The 18716-nt window shown below is 39.8% G+C and overlaps 1 protein-coding gene across 1 annotated transcript in view; it reads right to left on the bottom strand.

Annotated features, from left to right (window-relative positions):
- Positions 1-660: 660 nt before the first annotated feature.
- The window catches only part of LOC145478758 (centrosomal protein of 290 kDa-like), a 40620-nt gene continuing 22564 nt past the window's right edge, over positions 661-18716 (bottom strand). Inside the window, exons 38-69 of the mRNA XM_081456880.1 lie at positions 18396-18643; positions 17723-17986; positions 16893-17216; positions 16541-16603; positions 15911-16057; positions 15201-15266; positions 15018-15125; positions 13652-13696; positions 13223-13377; positions 12754-12841; positions 12371-12496; positions 12131-12196; positions 11693-11764; positions 11438-11545; positions 10810-10926; positions 10413-10568; positions 9496-9689; positions 9314-9404; positions 8745-8876; positions 8281-8370; positions 7804-7863; positions 7450-7533; positions 6493-6666; positions 5753-5872; positions 5565-5648; positions 5206-5328; positions 4260-4352; positions 3243-3316; positions 2993-3092; positions 2138-2205; positions 1725-1782; positions 661-1350 (exon numbers count right to left, since the gene is read on the bottom strand). Coding sequence (XP_081313006.1) covers positions 1186-1350; positions 1725-1782; positions 2138-2205; positions 2993-3092; positions 3243-3316; positions 4260-4352; positions 5206-5328; positions 5565-5648; positions 5753-5872; positions 6493-6666; positions 7450-7533; positions 7804-7863; positions 8281-8370; positions 8745-8876; positions 9314-9404; positions 9496-9689; positions 10413-10568; positions 10810-10926; positions 11438-11545; positions 11693-11764; positions 12131-12196; positions 12371-12496; positions 12754-12841; positions 13223-13377; positions 13652-13696; positions 15018-15125; positions 15201-15266; positions 15911-16057; positions 16541-16603; positions 16893-17216; positions 17723-17986; positions 18396-18643 — 3863 coding nt within the window. The 3' untranslated portion in view covers positions 661-1185. The remainder of the gene's footprint in view (positions 1351-1724; positions 1783-2137; positions 2206-2992; positions 3093-3242; positions 3317-4259; positions 4353-5205; positions 5329-5564; positions 5649-5752; positions 5873-6492; positions 6667-7449; positions 7534-7803; positions 7864-8280; positions 8371-8744; positions 8877-9313; positions 9405-9495; positions 9690-10412; positions 10569-10809; positions 10927-11437; positions 11546-11692; positions 11765-12130; positions 12197-12370; positions 12497-12753; positions 12842-13222; positions 13378-13651; positions 13697-15017; positions 15126-15200; positions 15267-15910; positions 16058-16540; positions 16604-16892; positions 17217-17722; positions 17987-18395; positions 18644-18716) is intronic.

The raw sequence follows: 18716 nt of genomic DNA, 5'->3' as shown, positions 1-18716 counted from the left end.
ATTTTCCAGTAGTTGAACTTTGACGGATCAATACTTCTACTCTTTACCAAGTGATACTGCAATATACGTAACACATAAACGCCCAATCATTGATGAACAAGTTGTGGTCATCTGCAATGGCATGACGCCAGTGCAATAAACTTTCAACGCGCTCCTTCACGTACGCCATACCCTTGCCTCCACTCCTGTATACTCCATGCCCCATGTTATACACTCAATTCTGAACTCTGAATCCGAATAAGTATCACAGAATTTAATGGACCATTTTGAAGATGCTACGCAGTATCAACAATTTTTCGTATTTTTAATGTAAACAAAAAACCACATCAGTAAATCATGTCGATTTATAGCCTGCGCTGCAGGCGTATTGCGGGTCCCACTTCTCCAACCCCCAAACGCCTGTTATGCAGGCTAGCCGATTTAGTAAATATGCGAAAGTTTCATAAGTATCCGTTTCAAACTCATGAAAATATGGGACTCTAAACTTGCCAACTTTTACAAAGAAATGTACATTAGATTTTCCTCGTAAATCGAGCGGTGAGGCTTAATATTTGTTTGAATGAAAACAAACAAACAAACAAATCGGAAAAAGCGTCACATGATCAAAAAGGTCTATTATATCTGATCTGTATCACTCAATTACCTAGCACCAGACACATGTACGCATTGCCAACCTATTTTTATTGTCATATCCTGAGCCAGTTGAATGTCTCCGTAAATTTTAAATTACAAATCTAATAGGCAGAGGCACACCAATTTCATATTCCTACGCAATATAAAATACAGAATCTAAAATAAATTATAAATAATTTATGTTCAGGACTTAAAATACATATTTACATTTTTTTACAGTTTCAATTTTTGGACAAATGAATGAGTTATAAGCAGAATTAATATTTTTTAACTTATTAAGCCCGTGTGTTGAGTGTGCATGCTCCACGCAGGAATGCCTGGACTAAAAACAGCCTATCTGACAGCCATGCAAGCTACCATAGCGGAGGAAGTTGCCGTCCCAGTGCATGCACTCGAAGGCAGCACTTCCGGTCGAAGGCAACACTTTCGGTTGGACGCACGACCTTCGGTCGAACACACGACTTCCGCCGGACGTCTATTGCTTGTAAGCATGTTTGTGTGGTCCTATAAGGAGAATTCCTAGTTTTTCATTCAGGTTTCACTCGACGTTGGTTAATCCTCTGTGGGTATATTAACATCGACTCCAAACTGTCGGGAAAACTGTCTCAACTGTCGCTCATACAACACATTCCTTTCCACAGATTTCTGATAATTGTACTTCAAGTCTTCAATCTCTTCAAAGAATGCAGGATCAAAGGCTCCGAGTTCCTTTCGTAACTGCAATAAATGGTAAAAAACAATTCCTACGTCAAGACATACACTACTAAAACGCGTTTAAATGGAAGACTATTACTGGCGGGGAGGGTGTGTAGAGGAACGGGCCTCCTTCACCCCCTCCCATTTTCCCGCTTCTCTTCGCGTCCCTTTCACCCAAAGTAATTAAACCAGAGCTTCATAAAAAAAGAAGCATGTGGATCAAAGTATAATCGACGCAACACTTGGCTGCATGGGACACTTTGCTCCGCCCCGCCCTGTATAATGGCGTACTGTATGATCTTTTCCTAATTTTCTCGTGCGCAGTCAATGCTTCCAGCTATAAACTGATTCTTCCAATGTAAAAAAATATCACGACTCTCTCAAGAAAGGTGTACCTTTGTGACTTCGTGTGACATTCTATCCCGCTCTAGTTCCACAGTTTTTAACCTTGTTCTACAAGAAAAATCCAAATAGACATTAGTAAACCCAAGAAACAAAGTAGAAGCAAACAGTGTTGGAGAAAAAAATTCTCTAAAAGTACCAATTAACTGAGAAAAATTTGCTAGAATTCACCCTGTACGCGCGTTTTCTGTTTTAGGCTCAATTTCCCCCACTCTCTCAGGACCAGTCGTGTTCCTCATCGAGAAGGGACTTTTCAAGAGGGGTGGGGGGAGGGTGAGCGCGGGTTTATTTCCCAAAACAGCGGCTGGTAACCGCGCCTACTACTGTTTTACCTTTGTTTCTCTCTCTTTTATTCCTCACTCCTTACTTCACTTTTCGGGCATGGATAGAGTGTTAATAAACTTACCTAAGTTCCACATCATCAGACATCATTCTGTCATAATTTCGTAACTTTTCAAGAACTTCTTCATTTTCCTAATATGGAATATAATTAAACCCTTAACAAATTTCATTTCTAAGAGTGAGGAAACCTTACTGTGAATGTTTAAAATTTTCAAGGGATGCCAGAATGTTCGAAGGATAAACTGTCTTTAAGTAACCTGTGAAATAACACAGTTTAGGACACGGCGCGAAATCGAAATTTAAATACTAAGATTAAGACAAGTTACCGTTATCAGCAAATGTAACGAGTTTTACATTTTAGTTGGACTGGGTACTCATCGTCAAACTTTTTCTCCTGTCCGCTCAAAAATGCAGCCTTCTAGACAACAGAAGGTATCTTGCTGCGTCTTCTTATTAGGTTAATTTAACCCAGGTTAATTTTTGGTCACCGCTCACATATATGTTTTATTTTCTTACGGCTTCATGTTTCTTATTTCTTTCTTTTTTTTTTTTTTTTACTATTTTCATTACTTTACCGTATAAAATGTATCTAAATGCCCCATATGGCGTAACTAAAGAATTGAATTGAATTGAATTAAGGCTTATCGTGTTCTACGGGTACTGGCTCATATCTCGTAATGTCGTACTCGTTTAATCTTCCTTTGTAGGCACCTGAAATTGGCATTAGGACTGGAAGTTTGGGTGACGTCAGAGATTGCAACGGGATTCCCATATGGACAAACTTGAAATTGAAGAGTGCTGATTTACGACATCAGACTCAACTGAAGAGAGTTTTTTCTTGAGTTCATCCGGCAATGCCAGGCCAGCAGAGCATTTTAAAGTGTATCATTTTCTCAGGATTTACCAGCAGACAACATACCAAGTCACGTGGTAGATCACCAGCCTGACCCATTTTTCTCAGCTGTCGCACCTCGTGTAACATCTCTTCTTTCTCCGACTCAAGAGTTGCTAACCTTAACCTGAGTAACAACAAGTTTACCATCAGCTTAAATTACTATACAGTCAATCCCAAAGAAAAAAAAATAAGTACAAACAGCTGAAATCAACTTGAAAGTAAAATGGAGGCCGAATTTCCAGAGGCTTATGCAAATAAGGAACAGTTTTCTTGCCTTGTTTGTTGAAGTTCTTTGACTACATCACTATCGGTCTTAATATTTGTGGGAAATCTCTTCAAGATTGCAACCTGCAAACAAGAAAATTTGACCTTTACGCACTATAAATGAGAAACAATACGGATAAAATCAGTAAACGATAAAGGTTGCTTCCACAGTGTTGAAGCCTCAGAAAAAAAGCCACCAAATCCACTCTAAAGCCCTGTCAAAACGGGAAATGTTTGGTGACCAAACACGATCAAACATGTTGATGTTGTACAGAGTGGCCAAACGGTATCAAACATGTTTGACCACCGTTCAAACAAACAAAATGTTTGACAATGTTTGATCAAATGTTTGTTGTCGTTCAAATTTTATCAAACACGATTAAACATGATCAAACAAGGTGTCCAAACGGGAAAATGTTTGGTCACCAGACCAATGTTTGATCGCTAAACATTACCCCTTTTGGACAGGGCTTAGGGATAGGACCCTGATAGTACGAGCTTACATAATAAGAAACGAACTCGTCAAAGTGACCATTTGTAAGATGACCAGACGGCGTTCAGTTTGTTCACGCCTGGTATCATAAATTCCCGCGATTCTTTGGCCAAATCAAATAAAATGGATTGTTAAATATAACTCACTCGAAGTTGCTGAACACAGAACAAACCTCTAACTACAGACATCTTGCAAAGATAATTTGTTGCTATTTTTCAACAATTATAACCGACTCATATTTGAGAAAAAAAAACTTATAAAATGTTATAAATGTTGTTGCGGGTAATAGTCATGGAAGACCACAAATGCTCATAAAATGGGGGTTACTGTACATGGCATTATGACTACCACGCTTAACTAGCCCCATTCAGCCAATGACAACGTGTTAGCCTTTTGGCACAAAGTAAATTTACGGTCGTAATTTCTTGTCGTCCGTAGAGGGCTAGATGTTTTCTGATCTGCTGTGCATCAAACTAGTGCTATTTATTGTACAACGTCTTAATGTTTTTTTTCTTCTCAAAATTAATAACCTACCTTTTCCTCTAGCTCTTGTTGTTTCTTCATCAATTCGGTTTCTCTGTTAGCAGCAGCTTTTAAATACGTTTTGATATCTTTCAAAAGATTTGTCTAAATAAGATAAACGAGCGTCAGTTATCCCGTGATGAAAATCGAAGCAAATATATCACAGATGAAACCATTGATCATTTAAGGTTATTCCCCAGTATTGCATTGCGCATCCCTACTGCGCATGATTTCACGCGTGATTAGCGCGCGCATTAAAAAATGGCGGCTTTTTCTTTACAGCTGGACCTCGCCATAGAGGTAAATCGTCATTTTCTCGCAAACGAGTATGGTGACCTATCATTTTTTTCTGTTGTTTTAAATTGAGTAATAAATTTCTCTGTGTAAAATAAATATGGACCAATTCTCAGTGTAGAACAAAAAGCAATCGTCGGAAACGTGAATTTAGCAAGCAATCGTGACTACAATCATGGTTCTATTATAAGGATTTATATGGGTGTAAACAAGGTGCTGTTGCTCCTAAACGAACATGGGGACCCCTCATTTTTATTTCAAAATTTAAGTTCCTATAATATAAACAATCAATAGGCAAAGTCTCACAAAAATCTCAGTGCAGGTTCTATTTCAGTGGAATGACCTTAATCCAATGTTTAAAGGAACTTAGTCACGGTGTTTTGTCTTTCTTTTTTGGTCACTTACAAAATTACCTGTAAATGGAAGGAAACCTGAAAACAGTAGTTTACTAAGATAGAAAAACACCAAAGAAATAATAATAAACCATAAAGGAACAAGGGTGGTTAAGGATGGAAAAGATTGACACGAATTACAAACGACGAACTTGAGACATTTAGGCTAAACTTTTCAAGATGCGCAAAGCGTGACGTAGCACCTATAAATGTTGCCCCTAACGTCTAATTAAAAGATGGTTAAGTTATGAAGCACACTTAAGGACCCTTACCTTTTTCTCCAATTCTGCTTCCAGTTTTTGCATCTTTTCCTCGTATATCTTTGGTAACACGACTGATTTCCATTCCTTACTGTCAAGCCCTTCCAAGTTTGAATCGGACAGTTTCTGCTGTAGCTTTAAAAAAGTGAACGACAAAGTGTTTAAAAAGCTGTTTGAAAGTCTCTTCTCCCACCGTCACTTTACCTAATTAACGTATCTGAGATTTTTACCTCTCATCGTGAGATATATATAAAAAATTAAAGTTCTTGCGTTCCAACGGGACATTTTTTAAAGTGACGTTTCAAATAGTTTTACTATTCGTCTTCAGGCTTATCTTGCACAAGTGATAAGTTATGCTAACCGTTAGTTACCTGTTCTAATTCTTTCACCAGCTCTTCTTTTCTTTGTTCCAGATTAGCGTTTGCTGTTTTTAGTTTTTCTACCTCCTCCATTTCCTAAGAAGAAAAAAACAAATCAAGTGGAATAACACACAGGCTGAAAAGGCGTACCATGTTTAAGTAATCATAAACGCACGACTGATGACTGCAATGATTCTTACCTTTTTCAAATCTTTGAGTAGTTTTTCGTTTTCAGTCATCAGTTTGGCTGTGTTGCCTTGACCGCTAGCTCCGCGCATGGACTGGGTCTTGTCACTGGTCTTTGCTTTCTCTAATTCATGCTGGTATAAACAAGAACATTATATTCAAGTAAGGATTGAATCTGGAGACTAAAGAAATGAGCACAAAACATGGCTCAGGGAGGCAGGTCTTGTGAGTGTATAGCTCTACTCAATTACTCGTCCTCTTCTTATGGACGTGTTTACTTATGAGAGGTTACAATCGCAATGTTCATTTGTTTGCTTGGCTGTGAAAAGCAAGGGGATGTCCGATAAAAGAGAGTGTGTTGTCGGAGTTTCCGCTAAGACAAATAAGGATTCATTACCTGTTTTCTGAAAGTAACAAAAGCAATCATTAGAATATAATTTTGTTCAGAATATCTGCATCGGGCTTCCTCTCTTTCTTGTGTTTGACTTGCGAATGGGCCATTTCCGAGTTACCTTGTGCCTCTGTTTCACAACGAGTCTTGATGCAAAACCTTTCTAATGAAAATGAGTTTGATTTGCATGAAAATGAACCTGTAGACGGAACACAATTCCATATGAATGGTTTCACACAGACTCGTTTTGACACAGAGGCAAAAGGCAACATTGACCTACATTGGCCTACATTGACATTTGAATGGCATCTATAATAAACGTCGGACAACAAACGCTAATAACAGCTACAGTAAGCGACGAACCTTGAGTCGTTTGTTTTCTTTTAACACCTCGCCATACTGAGGTCCTCCTGCTCCAACAGTTTTCTTTAAGTGATCATTCTCTCCTTGAAGTCTTTCCACCACTCGCCTCATGGCTGCTATCACTCGCTCCAGGTCCTCTACACTCTGACCACCCATACCAGTACCCAGGCTCTTCTGATGAGATAAAATGGCAGTACCAAGAGGTTTCAGAAATGTTCTCACACAAGAGTTTGAGAAAACTGCCTTCATTTACACCATCATTTTCCAGCTTTGTATTACATTAAACCTGACGATACATTCCAGTAGAAATTGATCGTCAAGACTAGTAAATTCAAGAGTCGCCAACGAACCATGAAAGTGAAGCCCGTGAAATTATCCAGAGAGTCGCGAACTTCAGTTAGTTACAACAGGAGAAAGATATGCGACTATCCATTATTCTCTTAAGCAAGTTGCGATAAACGGTTTTTCCCCTCGTCAGCCCTCTGTTAGCAAAACGTTCCAAAAAGACATGGTGACTAAAGACCAAGAGTTTAAAATTTTCGCTCCTGCGTCTTATCACTTATGCACCAAATTTACAACGCGAGTGGTTAGAGAGTATAAGGCTTGGAGTTTCTTGAAGTGTTTGGCAGCGTTGTATTCCTGTCTCTCGCTTGTGCAATCCCCAGCCTTTTGGCTCCTCACACTGGCGCTAGATCAAAGCGACAAGGATGTTGCCGCTTTCCCATGGGGACGGGATGCAGGTCTATCGCAAGGTAACCAGCATGAAATTCGTCGGTACCCAATTGGGTGGTGGGAGACATTGTGAGTGTAAAAACATAACACAATGACTCCGACCAGGGTTCGAAGCCAGACAGCGTAATATGTTTTCCAGAGTACCATCTCGCTATCGCGCTTCTATAAAGTTCTCTTATTAGCTAAACACTCTTTAAATACGTTATGCGAATCCGAATAACTCACTTTTCGAGCTTTTTCTCTCTTTTTGCTTGCTTCCAGTTCCGCTTTTAAAATTTCCACGTACTCTTGCAAGTCTTCCACACGGGCCTGAAATAATAACCAGAGTACATTTACGCACCCAGACATAACACTTAAAGGGAGCAAAAAAAGGTTTGATACTGCCTATTAACTGAACAACATACAAGATTCTCATAGCATGCAGAGAAATGACGTGGATGTGGTTATTTCAAAATCCTACATTTTTGCCTTCCCACACGAAGTCAACAAAGCTTCCATTTTGAAAAGAGTTGTTGAAAACATACTTCGTCGGTAAAAATGACGCTCGGTTTAAATGGTTACGGCCGTCCGTTTTTTTACCTTGAGGCGAGGGTTTTCCTTTCTAGCTTGCTCGTAGTCGAAACGTAACTCCATATTTTCCTGCAAGTAAGAGAAATAAGTGATTGTTTCTTTTTTGGCAGATACATATTGGATTTCTGCTCTTGCAATCGATAACTTGTAGATGAAAAGCCTAAATGAATAACTGGCAATAACTGACTTCGTCACAGGCCTTCAATCTCCTATTGTTAAACTCATGTGACAAGATTCTTTTTCATGAATTCAATGAAAAAGGAGTATTATTTTTATTCCATTGTTGCATTGTTTAGTTTTGGCAGGAAGGAAGCTGGTAACAACCACAATGAAATATCTCTTGTAACACCGTCGGTTTTGACCAAAATTACACTGTGACAAGTATCATTAGAAAGTTGTCTTGTAAACTGAAACAAGAAGAGAAGTTGTAATTGAACGGACATTCAAAATACTGCCATTAAAAATTAAAAATAAACCTCGACGAACCTCCTTAGCTTCCAAGAGCTGTTTCTGAAGGGATTGGTTTCTCTGGTATAATTCACGATACATGTCAGCGTCTGCATGATCCACTGAACGCTGTTGTTGAAAAGAAGAGAGAGAGAGAGAGAGAGAGAGAGAGTTCACCGTGAGAGAGCTCAGTCGAGGGTTCATAGACAGCCAGCAAAAGTCAACTTGTTTCACAAGTAAAAGCAAAAAATCCTCCTTCGCGTTTTATTCCCTGTCGGTCTTTTTTTACGTCACTAAGCTGAACGTCAAAATTAATTAGAGAAAGTTACAAAGTTCAGTGAACAGACCTTCCCTTACCTAATAACAAGATTATCAGGTTTAGATATCATTTAGAGCAATCGCTAAGTGTGGTAATGCAAAACCAAAGCAATGCGAATTACTTTTGACACTCAAGTGAAAACTGCTTTGAACAAGGGAAAATGTGATACAGTTCTCAGTAATACCTGTTCAGCCGTGCGGCCAGCAAGGTCTCGCTCTAAACCTTCAATATACTCCATTAGTTGTTTGTTCCGAACCTCCAACGCTTCCATTTGTCTGTCATGACCAAGAACTTTCTGTCGCCTTAACATCTGATTCTGACTCGACAAAACAGTGCAAAGTCAACAACAACATGATCAGAGTAAATTTCCAATAATAGAGAGGAAGAACTAAGAAAGTAACTCATGATTTCCTTGCTAAGGTTGTTGTCCATTTGTGTGCTGGTTACTGCGAAAAATTCGCATCTTGAAACCGGATTGAACATTTTTAAGCACATAGCCAACTTGAATTTGCTTTCACAAGAACGACCGAGGAATAACTCTAGAGAGTTACATTGCCTCACATAGGACAGGTTAAATGGCAAAATCAAGCCAACTCCAGCTATCACCAACAATCAAATGGAAACTCCTCTTTTTATGAGGAAGTTGTTGTTAACAACTTTGCTTCATGGGCTGTTTGAAAAACCTAGTTGTTGTAGATAGAAACAACATACAACCAGAAGTATATTTATTTTAAGTTGTAATAACTTTGATACCTCTTCTTCCAGCTTGTAGATGTTCTGTTTAAGGTCCTGTACAACTTCGTTTGTGACCATAGGCGGACCACCAACCACTGATTTGGCAGAACTGTAACCAACAACGACATCAGTGCAATGAAAAAAACAAACTTGTATCACATGTGAAGCGTTCACTGAAATTCGTTTCATTGAAATAGTACCTTTTTAACCTGTTGTGGAGCCCGGCCTTATCCTTCTCAGCCCTACTGACCGCATCTCGTAACATGGTGATGGTCTTTTCTGCTTTCTCCAGCTCGCGTGTTTTCTCTGCTAGTTTTCCTCGCAGCGTTTCCACTTTCTGTTGCCATTTCTTGTTATCTTCCCATCGAGCCACGCCCTCAGTAACCACAGCCGCCTGCAAAATGAACAGGTTCAGATTTAGCTTTGCAAACAATTTAACGGTCCGCGCGGTGGCATCATGGTTAGTGCGCCCGTCTCCGGATCGAGCGGTCCGGGTTCGAGCCCTGGCCGGGGACATTGCGTTGTGTTCTTGGGCAAGACACTTTACTCTCACAGACTGTGCCTCTCTCCACCCAGGTGTATAAATGGGTACCGGCGAACTTAATGCTGGGGGTAATGCTGCGATGGACTAGCATCCCATCCAGGGGGGGAGTAGAAATACTCCTAGTCGCTTCATGCTACAGAAACCGGGATAAGCTCCGGCCTGATGGGCCACTTGGCTCGCATGCAGACTTTACCTTTGTTTTTACTATCTGTCACATGTGGACTAGGAAAGTACAACAGAACCACAGAGCTGTGTTCCTTTGACTGAACCACTCTTAGTACTAATTGCACGTTTTTGCTTTGAATTCTCATTGGTCAACTCCATTATTTGAGTTGGTTGTGACTGTTAAAAAAAGAAGCACTATATACAAGAAGATCTCATGGTCGCCAAACAATACGAACACTACAGGACCACAAAGAGTCTCCGTATCAACGAGGCGAGTGACTTGGGGACCAAAACCATGACCTCCACACTGAAAACTCAAGTGGGCGACCGCAAAGCGGAGTTCAACCGTAACAAAACAACGTAAAACTTGTCACGCAGGACCTGTAAACTCAGTGTTATTACACTTACTCTGTCTTGCGAGATCATCTCCTCAACAACAGGTTTTTCGGTACCAGTCCCTTCTTCACCACCCTCCACAGTCTTCTGTTTCTGTTGCTTTAGTTTTTCTTGAAGCGTTTTCACCTTCTCTCGTAGTTTTTCTAATTCAGAACGTTCTTGAGCAAGCTGGTGACAGCGATAAAATACCAAATTAAACCTTCCAAGAAATATCAAATTATACCTTCTATTAAAGTTTTATTTAAGTTTCCAACTCGAGTATCTTCTAGCTACAATTTTCTTCAAAAAGAGCCTAGATCAAGAGTCAACTTCGCCTACAGTTTAAGTCTCTGAGAGGTAAAAAAAAAAATTACAGAATTATGCTGTTGCATACAGTTTGTATCCAAGACGTTTTTAGGTGATCCATTACCGTATTCCTTTCAGATCTTAATTCCTGCTCTTTTTTCTCAAGCTCCTCTTGAACTGTCTCCAACTCTTTCAGTTCACTGCCAAGTTTCAACAATGCAGAGTCCTTTTTAGAAAGATCCTAGAAAAGGAATAAATTGAAAACTTAACACTAAATCAAGACATTTTTTTGTCAATTTGACAAAGTTAAGTCGCTGTGGAATGCTTAGCGCCTAGAAGGAAATAGTCCGCAAAATAGCATGGAAACAGGAATGACTAGAACTCTTACACCCGTGACCAGTCTCCCTAATCTCGTCATTTCTTTTATCGTATATCACTAACGGCTGATGTTCTTCAGCTTTATTGGGTGACTACAAATCCTATACATTTGGGGAGCGGTTATAACTAGTGAAACCGGACAAGGCCCATTGTTATTGCCCTTCTTTCCTTCACAGTGTTGTTGTTGTTGTTCGTTCTTTGGCCCCGTACACAACGTGCCATACACGTTATGAAAAGCTAGAAATGCTACAATCCGCAGGACAGAAAATTACTACTAATCACAAACTGTTCAGGACGGACAAAGAGTAAAGTAAGGCTAAGAAGTCTGATACTTCATTCTCTTTGCCCTTTACTCTTAAATAATATGATTGTACCTGCTTTAATCTGTCCTTTTCTTCTAACAACGATGATTCCTTATCTCTCTGTTTCTTGAGCTCCTTTTTGAGTTTCTCCATTCTCTCTTGAAGTTCCTCAATACGCGCCTTAAAATTCACAAAAATTGCGAAAGACAAATTAGTGCGGCTCAGTGATACACAAAGAAAGCCTAAAATTTGAAGAAAGATGGACAAGCATCACATAGTATCAAGCTAGTTTTGTTTTAGACAAAGTTGGACAATCACACGACAAACCTGTAATCCAGCAGTCTCTTTTTCTACAATGTGTTGTACATTGGCCTGCTGTTCGGCTTTTCTTGCATGAGCCTACGAAAAAACAAATATGTAATCAGTGTGAAGCGATAGGACGTCCAAGATTAAGTTTCTTATTGACATATTTGATTTTAGACGTGGTACAGCACAGTATCATCAATTCGGATGTTTTTACCTTTGATTTAAATGGGACTGGCAAGAAAGGAAAGGCTGGGAGGGCAGGAAGAGAGAATAGTGAGGGGATGGAGAAAAGGTTGTGGGGGGAAGAGAGGGAAGGCATTGGCGGGGGGGGGGAGAAAAAAGGTAGTGAGGGTGGGAGAAGAGAAGGTTGTAAGGTGGAGGGGAGGGGAAAGAAAAACGTCGTTTGGCAAGCAGAAAAATGATAAGTCTGCGCTACACATTTGAATGGAATTGACCTACCTGAACGTTTTCCTCTGCAGTTGATACCATGTCAGCTCTGAGCTGCAGGAGAGCTTGACTCAGGGACTGCAGAGCGAACAGAACACATCATTAATCAGTCAATAGCACAATGAAGAATATTTGCCAAAGAAACACACGCATACTTTATAAAAGGGTTGGGATAAATTTAGGAGGACCTGCATTCAATAAGGAGCTATTTTGTAGTGCAATTATTTTGCAGTCTCTATATTTCAAATCTACCTTCTGTTGTTTTTCCTTGAGGGCCAGTTGATTGCGAAGTCTCTCCACCAAATGCTTCATGGTTTTACTTGGCGCACGCTGTGCAGCCTCTTTCGCTGTCTCCAGTTCATCCTTTAGCACTTCAATCTACAGGTCAATATGACATAAAAACATATAAAACAACAAACGATATGATGTGCAAGTGAATAAATATAATGTTTTCAGGCTTCATTTTCGTAACCACCTTCGTTGCGTACCTAATTGTGATGATCTCTCAAGTCTCTATAACAGTCGTATGAAGCAGACGAAGTGGTAGGCGACTGCACACAGCCTGTGATATGATGTGTCACACAGCAGAGAAGGAAGTGAGCAATTAAAAATGAACAAAAAATCTCACAGCTCACCGCTTTACTCTGTTCCATTATTCTGTCATCTTGCTCCAGTTTCTCGCTGTTTAGTTTCTTCACTTCGTTGGAATGCGCCTCCTTCTTCCTGATAGGTGAGTAAAAACAGGTATGCAATACGTATATGTGTACTAGTCTTGAAACTCGCTGAAACTATGGAACATTTTTGTCTTGGGTTTCAAGTCCTTTTTGTCGTCTCCATGAGCGGTGATGATTAGAAATAACTAAATTACAAGTTAAGTGGATAAGGAGAAAGAAAGGACACCGATTTCCTCTGATTCACTCTGAGAACTAAAAACGCCATAAGCAAAGTTAAAAAATAATCAGTAACATCAGTGATGTTTTCCTTAAGCCACCCAAGCCACCCAAACAAACAAACAAACAAACAAATAAACAAACAAATAAACAAACAAATAAACAAACAAACATGACTACTAGGCTTCACATTGAATAAAACTCTTTTGTTCACCTGGCCATTTGTTGTTTGAGATTGTTAAGTTCCTCTTCATGATCTTTTTTCATTTTACTGATCTCATTTCGTGATTTCTTGTATTTCTCAGCTGCTACAGCTAAAGCATTGTCCTGCTCTGCTACCATTTCCTCCAGCTCAGACAAACGTGACAACTGTAGAAAAAAAATATAAAATAACAAAACTACAATGAACTGTAAAATCATCGCATTTTAATTGACTTTAGTCAGCTTTCCATGGAGAACTGTCATTAACGGCTATGCATCACATTTTAAGTATTTAGTGAATTGTTACCAAACGTAGTGAAATTAGGAAGTGTGTAGCAAGTGTCTTTGCACTTTTCCTAAGCATCAATGCGTTGCTTAGACTACAACCCTTTAAGCTTCCCTATTGACCGAAATACAAGTAATGCGCAGTATTATAACAAACCTGCTTGTGAGTAGGGACTGGCGGACCAGCAGCATTCACTGAATCCTGATAAACAAGGAAAACAGAAAGTTCGATAATAATAATAATTTGACAGGAGAACATCAGAAAACGCGTAAATCAGATATGTGAGGAAAACAGGTCAGTGTCTTATAGACAATGGGCGGACTCTCTACAATCCTTAACGCAGCAAAGAAGGAAATGGCGTTTAAGAGACAAATCTTAGCTTACGCTTTCGTAATTGAAGGACGAAGCCATTTCTTTCCAGTTCCGCGCCTATGTTAGATTCATTTGTACATGAGTAAATACCGGAAACAAAGGGTGTCTTACACTCACCAAAATGTTCACCGCTGCAACTACGATTATTGCAACTCTCCTTGGACAGGTTGATAATTCATACCCATCCCCCCCCCCCCCCCCCCTCTACCCTAAGCATTGAGTCAGATTGCACATTTACACTTCCGGGTGGTGAGAAGCACAATGAGAGTAAAGTGTCTTCACCGAGAACACCACACAATTTTAAAGCCTATTATGTTTATTTGAAATATTTGAATACTTTTTTTTTTCAGTTTAAGTGGCATGCCTGAGAACTAGCTAGGTGTAGCTAAGCCTATAGAACTCTAAAAACATTCGATAGTATAAATTTTTTTTAACAATGTCCCTGGACAGACTTAAGGACGTTCGCGCGAAAATTTTCCAAACTTGATTTTTTTCTGAGATTTCACCACTTTAAGATGATGAGTTAGTTATGTCAAAAGTGTAAAAAAAAAAAAAAAAAAATGGGGGGTCACCGCAGTGTTTGTAAGCCCAAAAATATTGCAAGCAGATCTTTGAAGTGAAATGTTCTCTGCCAAATATTGTTTAAGTGGACCTATTAAGTTAATCTAGTCAACTGGTGAGTTTCCTTAAAGAACAACTTCACATTTAGCGACCTTAGTTTCACGCGCCTTGCAGCCGCAAGATGGCAGGATTCGATGTCCCATGGACAGAAATCTTGAATTTTGTTTTTTTAACTTCCCACACTGATATTTTGTTCATTTTTGGACAATGTGGAAATAATTGTAAATAAAATCTGTTTCTGGAAAGAAAAGTAGGGGTCACCGAACGTCCAAGATCGTTAAATCCAGGCAAAGCTGTAGCAATGGCCAGCTGCCCTATCATTGTTCATTTTATTACTTAGCGTGCGCTCATGCATGACGTGGCGTGTGAATTTGCGTGCGCAGTAACGATGCGCAGAAACAATCAGCGCGAACGTCCTAAAGCCCGGTCTGTTAGACACGAGATCCAACCCGACACAAGCTTCCATCCACCACGCCTCCCACTTGTGTGCTATTTCAAGCACAAAACAAAAACCTCGTAAGAGACTGACCATATGGAAGATTTTCTTCCTTTTAAACGTCTCGTCTGTCTCTAAATGTAATCGGTCTTGAAGGAGCTGGATTTCTGCTTTGTGTTGCTCTGTTTCAGACTTGGCCTCCTGCAATTAATAAACAAGAACATATTACAGAAACGTCGTGACATGTACAATAACTGCACCTCACTCTGATCTCACCTCTCGTGCTTCTTTCAACATTTCTTGGTACTTGGTCAGTGATTCTTCTTTACGAGCCAGCATTTGCTGTAATTATTAACAGAAACCAAACAATAAACACTCACAAACGGAAAATTGATTAGCTGAATGTATACAAAGATCAAGTAACAAATCACTGCAAAGAGCGTTTGTGTTAAATGGAAAGTTTAGAAACGAGAAGTATTCCCTTCAAATTTGTCTACTTTGCACGTTTTCCATCAGCTGTTTACTATTAGGCAAACAAAAGTGTGGGTAACACTTTTTAGAGGAGCTCAGTCACGGCATTATGAGTTATTTTGGCCATGGACAAAATTACCTTTAAGCTGAAGGAAACCTGAAAATAATAGTTTCGTAAGATAGAAAAACACCAAAGAGATTATAATATACCATAAGAGAACAAGGATGTTTAAGGATGGAAAAGATCGACACGGATTACAAACGAAGAACTCGAAAAATTTAAGCTTTAATCTTCAAGGTGCGAAACGGTGACCTAGCGTCTTCGTGATGGGAGACTTCGAACATTTCCTCTTGAACAGTTTCAAATTTGATTCGTTCTTTTTAGTGACAAACAATCTGCTGACTGCCTCTCAAAGCATCCAAAGACCTGTGTTTGCTCTGAATCTTACATGTCCCACCAAATTTATGAGACAAGCACCTTTACCAGGCTCATCTTGCGACGAGTTTCTTCATACCTGCAGACTGGAGACTGTTGCCTGCGCCACTTTGAGAGCTCGTTTGGCTTCATAATCCTCCTCTATTAACCCAGCCGCCTTCTTAGCTTCTGATGTGATCTCTTCACGCTCCGACAGAGGAAGGCGCAACCGGAGCTCATTGATAAGCTACAACAAAATGAAAAAGAGTCAAATATTACATTGTTGTCTCTAACAACAGCCGAAGTCAGTAGAAAAGAATTTCCAACGTTGTTTTCATACGTTGCAATCACGATTTGAACAAGCTCGCTCTCGAAATGTCGTGAGAATTTTTTCTCCGCTTTCAGTACATGCTTGTTATGATCGTAACTCTGGATATAGAGAAAATTCTTTATCTCATTATATCCGCCATTTTTCCTCTTGAAAAAGACTACCTTAAACACACATTTGTGAATTAAGTGAGGGCGACCAAAAACTCAAATCAGCATGAACGGTAACTCGATTAAATGGCATTCTTTTTATATGTCAAAAAATGAAGAAAATGGCGTTATTTCAGAGTTCTAGTTAAAATCACCAAAATTAAGCCCCGCGAAAGAAGAAACAGTTTAGTTATGTATATGCCACATACCACTACGGTGACTCTTTCTTTAACAAGACAAACAAAAGCATCACCTTGTCCTTTTGAGTTAGCCTTTCTTCAGACTGTTTGAACGCTTGATCCAGCTCCTCGTGTTTCTGTAATCAAAATACATTTTTTCATTTGTTACCTCTGGTGTTGGATGGGTCAAATAAATTCCTAATTTTCCAAAAGTAATATGGACACAAGTGTACGATTTCATCCACAAAATATTTCAACTTTGCTTATGTAAAAATTCTGCAAAACGTTTCATTCTCCAAATCCAATCACACATACATTCTGACATGTATGATCTATCAATTTGGAGCCGGATTCCTTTTAGATTCCGCTTGTTATCATTGTCTCTCACCCCACCTTAAAGACTACTCTCCCAAGCCTACAACACACCTTTTTAAGAACTTTATTTTCTTCCCTCGTTCCCACGATGATCCTGATATGTTCCTTAATCTTTGTTATGGCCATCTCCAATTGATTGGCCACCGGCAGATTGGGGTCTGGGATCGAGCCTGTAGCCTCCTCGAACTTAGCAGCCGCGTCTGCTAGTTGTTCTTGTTGCTTTTCTAATTTGTCAATCATGCGCTCTAGCTCCACCTCCCTCTGTTCCCATAGCAACTGCCGCTCTTCGTGCTCCTTAGAAAGCTGGACATTTTCATCTTCCAAGTCGGAGATTGTACGTTCATGGACTTTCGTGATGTTCTCCAGGTATTTCAGCTGGAAGAAGAAACAAAACGAACTTTGAACACTTGACCACTAGTATTGAGTGAAAATCTACACTGATTTGCCAACACTAGAACGTAGTACGAATACCGCTAATCAGTGGCCGGCAACCTACCCTCCCACTTGGAGGCTTCCGCCTCCAGTGCTTGGCCGCTACCGTGACCACTCATTATTTCCTAGTGACAACCCTGCCCAAGTTCATCCTTACTTCAGTGTTCCAAAGTTCAATGAAGATTCCTTTTGCATGCAACCCCTTCAATATTAATAACTGTTTGGTGCTCTACCTCTTGACGTCGTATGTAAACTTCACGTTAAAATCGCGAGTAACAATCTGATTTAAACAGTAAAATGGAGAATAACGCTAAAATATTAGCTTGACCAAAACCCAGTGTCTCTCAACCACAGGATAGAAATTGTCATCCAGCCGATTCCCATTCTATGTTCCACGTGATCTATTTCAACCAATTCGGGGGCACGAACATAACTCGCTAAGTCATTACCTCTTCCTGTAGCCTTGAAATCGCGCGATTCAATTTAAGGTCCTGTAGTCTTATCTCTCCCATCTTTGCATGCCACTCAGTGACTTTAGCAGCTCCTTTGCCGTCCTTTAACGTGGCCATGAGTTCTTGTAAGCTGTCATGCTGAAGTTTGAGCTCAGCAAGCTTATCTTCTGCAGCTTCTCTGTCAGTCCTGGCTTTCTTTAACTCTCCTTCAAGCTTACGTTTGTCTTCGTGTAGCGAGCGCATGGTGTCTGCAAATTTTTCCTGCAAATAAAGAGTAATCACAATCACTGTTTAGCAAAACGTCCCGCTTTATAGAATTCGTTTTGATTTCCATGTTCTACCTCCTTTGTAACTGACGGGAAACAGTCCAACAATTGTTTTGTCTTCTCTTCTACTACGTATGAAAACTAGATATTGCCAGTTAGAAAAAAGCACGCAAATGAAGACACAAAATTCAAATCAGATGCTCGATTTTCGCAAACCTACCAGCTATTATCTCCTTCAATAAGAAACGCGGTTTTATTTTGTTCAATCACAACGATAGGTAAGTCGAGGAGTTTCGCATCAAAGCAACTTTGTGCACATTTGCCAACTTCAGATCTATCCGTTCCGAGCGTGAAAAAAGCATGATTTAAGTTCACTTGAGAAGGTAATACGCATGTTATTGTACCTGTTTCATTAGAGGTAAGGCTCCGCTATACTGCCTCCGTAGATCTTGAATGGTCCTCTTAAGGAACTTTGCCTTGTTTCTAGCTTCCATCTTTGCGTGGTAAAGAGCCTGGTCCTTTTCATCTATTTTCCTCTCCAGACGCAACAAGTGAGCTTCTTGTTTGGACAACTTCTGTGTGGCCGCCTCCAGTTTCCTCACGGCTGTACCCTCACTCACTTGAAGGGCCACGATATGGTGATGCAACTTACCTGAAAACAATTACACATATTTTTTCAGAAAACTTGACATTGTATAGAACAGGCAAAAAATATACAGATGTAT

Source organism: Orbicella franksi, chromosome 2 (genome assembly GCF_964199315.1).
Source record: "Orbicella franksi chromosome 2, jaOrbFran1.1, whole genome shotgun sequence".
Classification (NCBI taxonomy): Eukaryota; Metazoa; Cnidaria; class Anthozoa; order Scleractinia; family Merulinidae; genus Orbicella; species Orbicella franksi.
The sequence above is the reverse complement of the archived record's forward strand: the minus strand, read 5'-3'. Positions and strand labels throughout refer to the sequence as shown.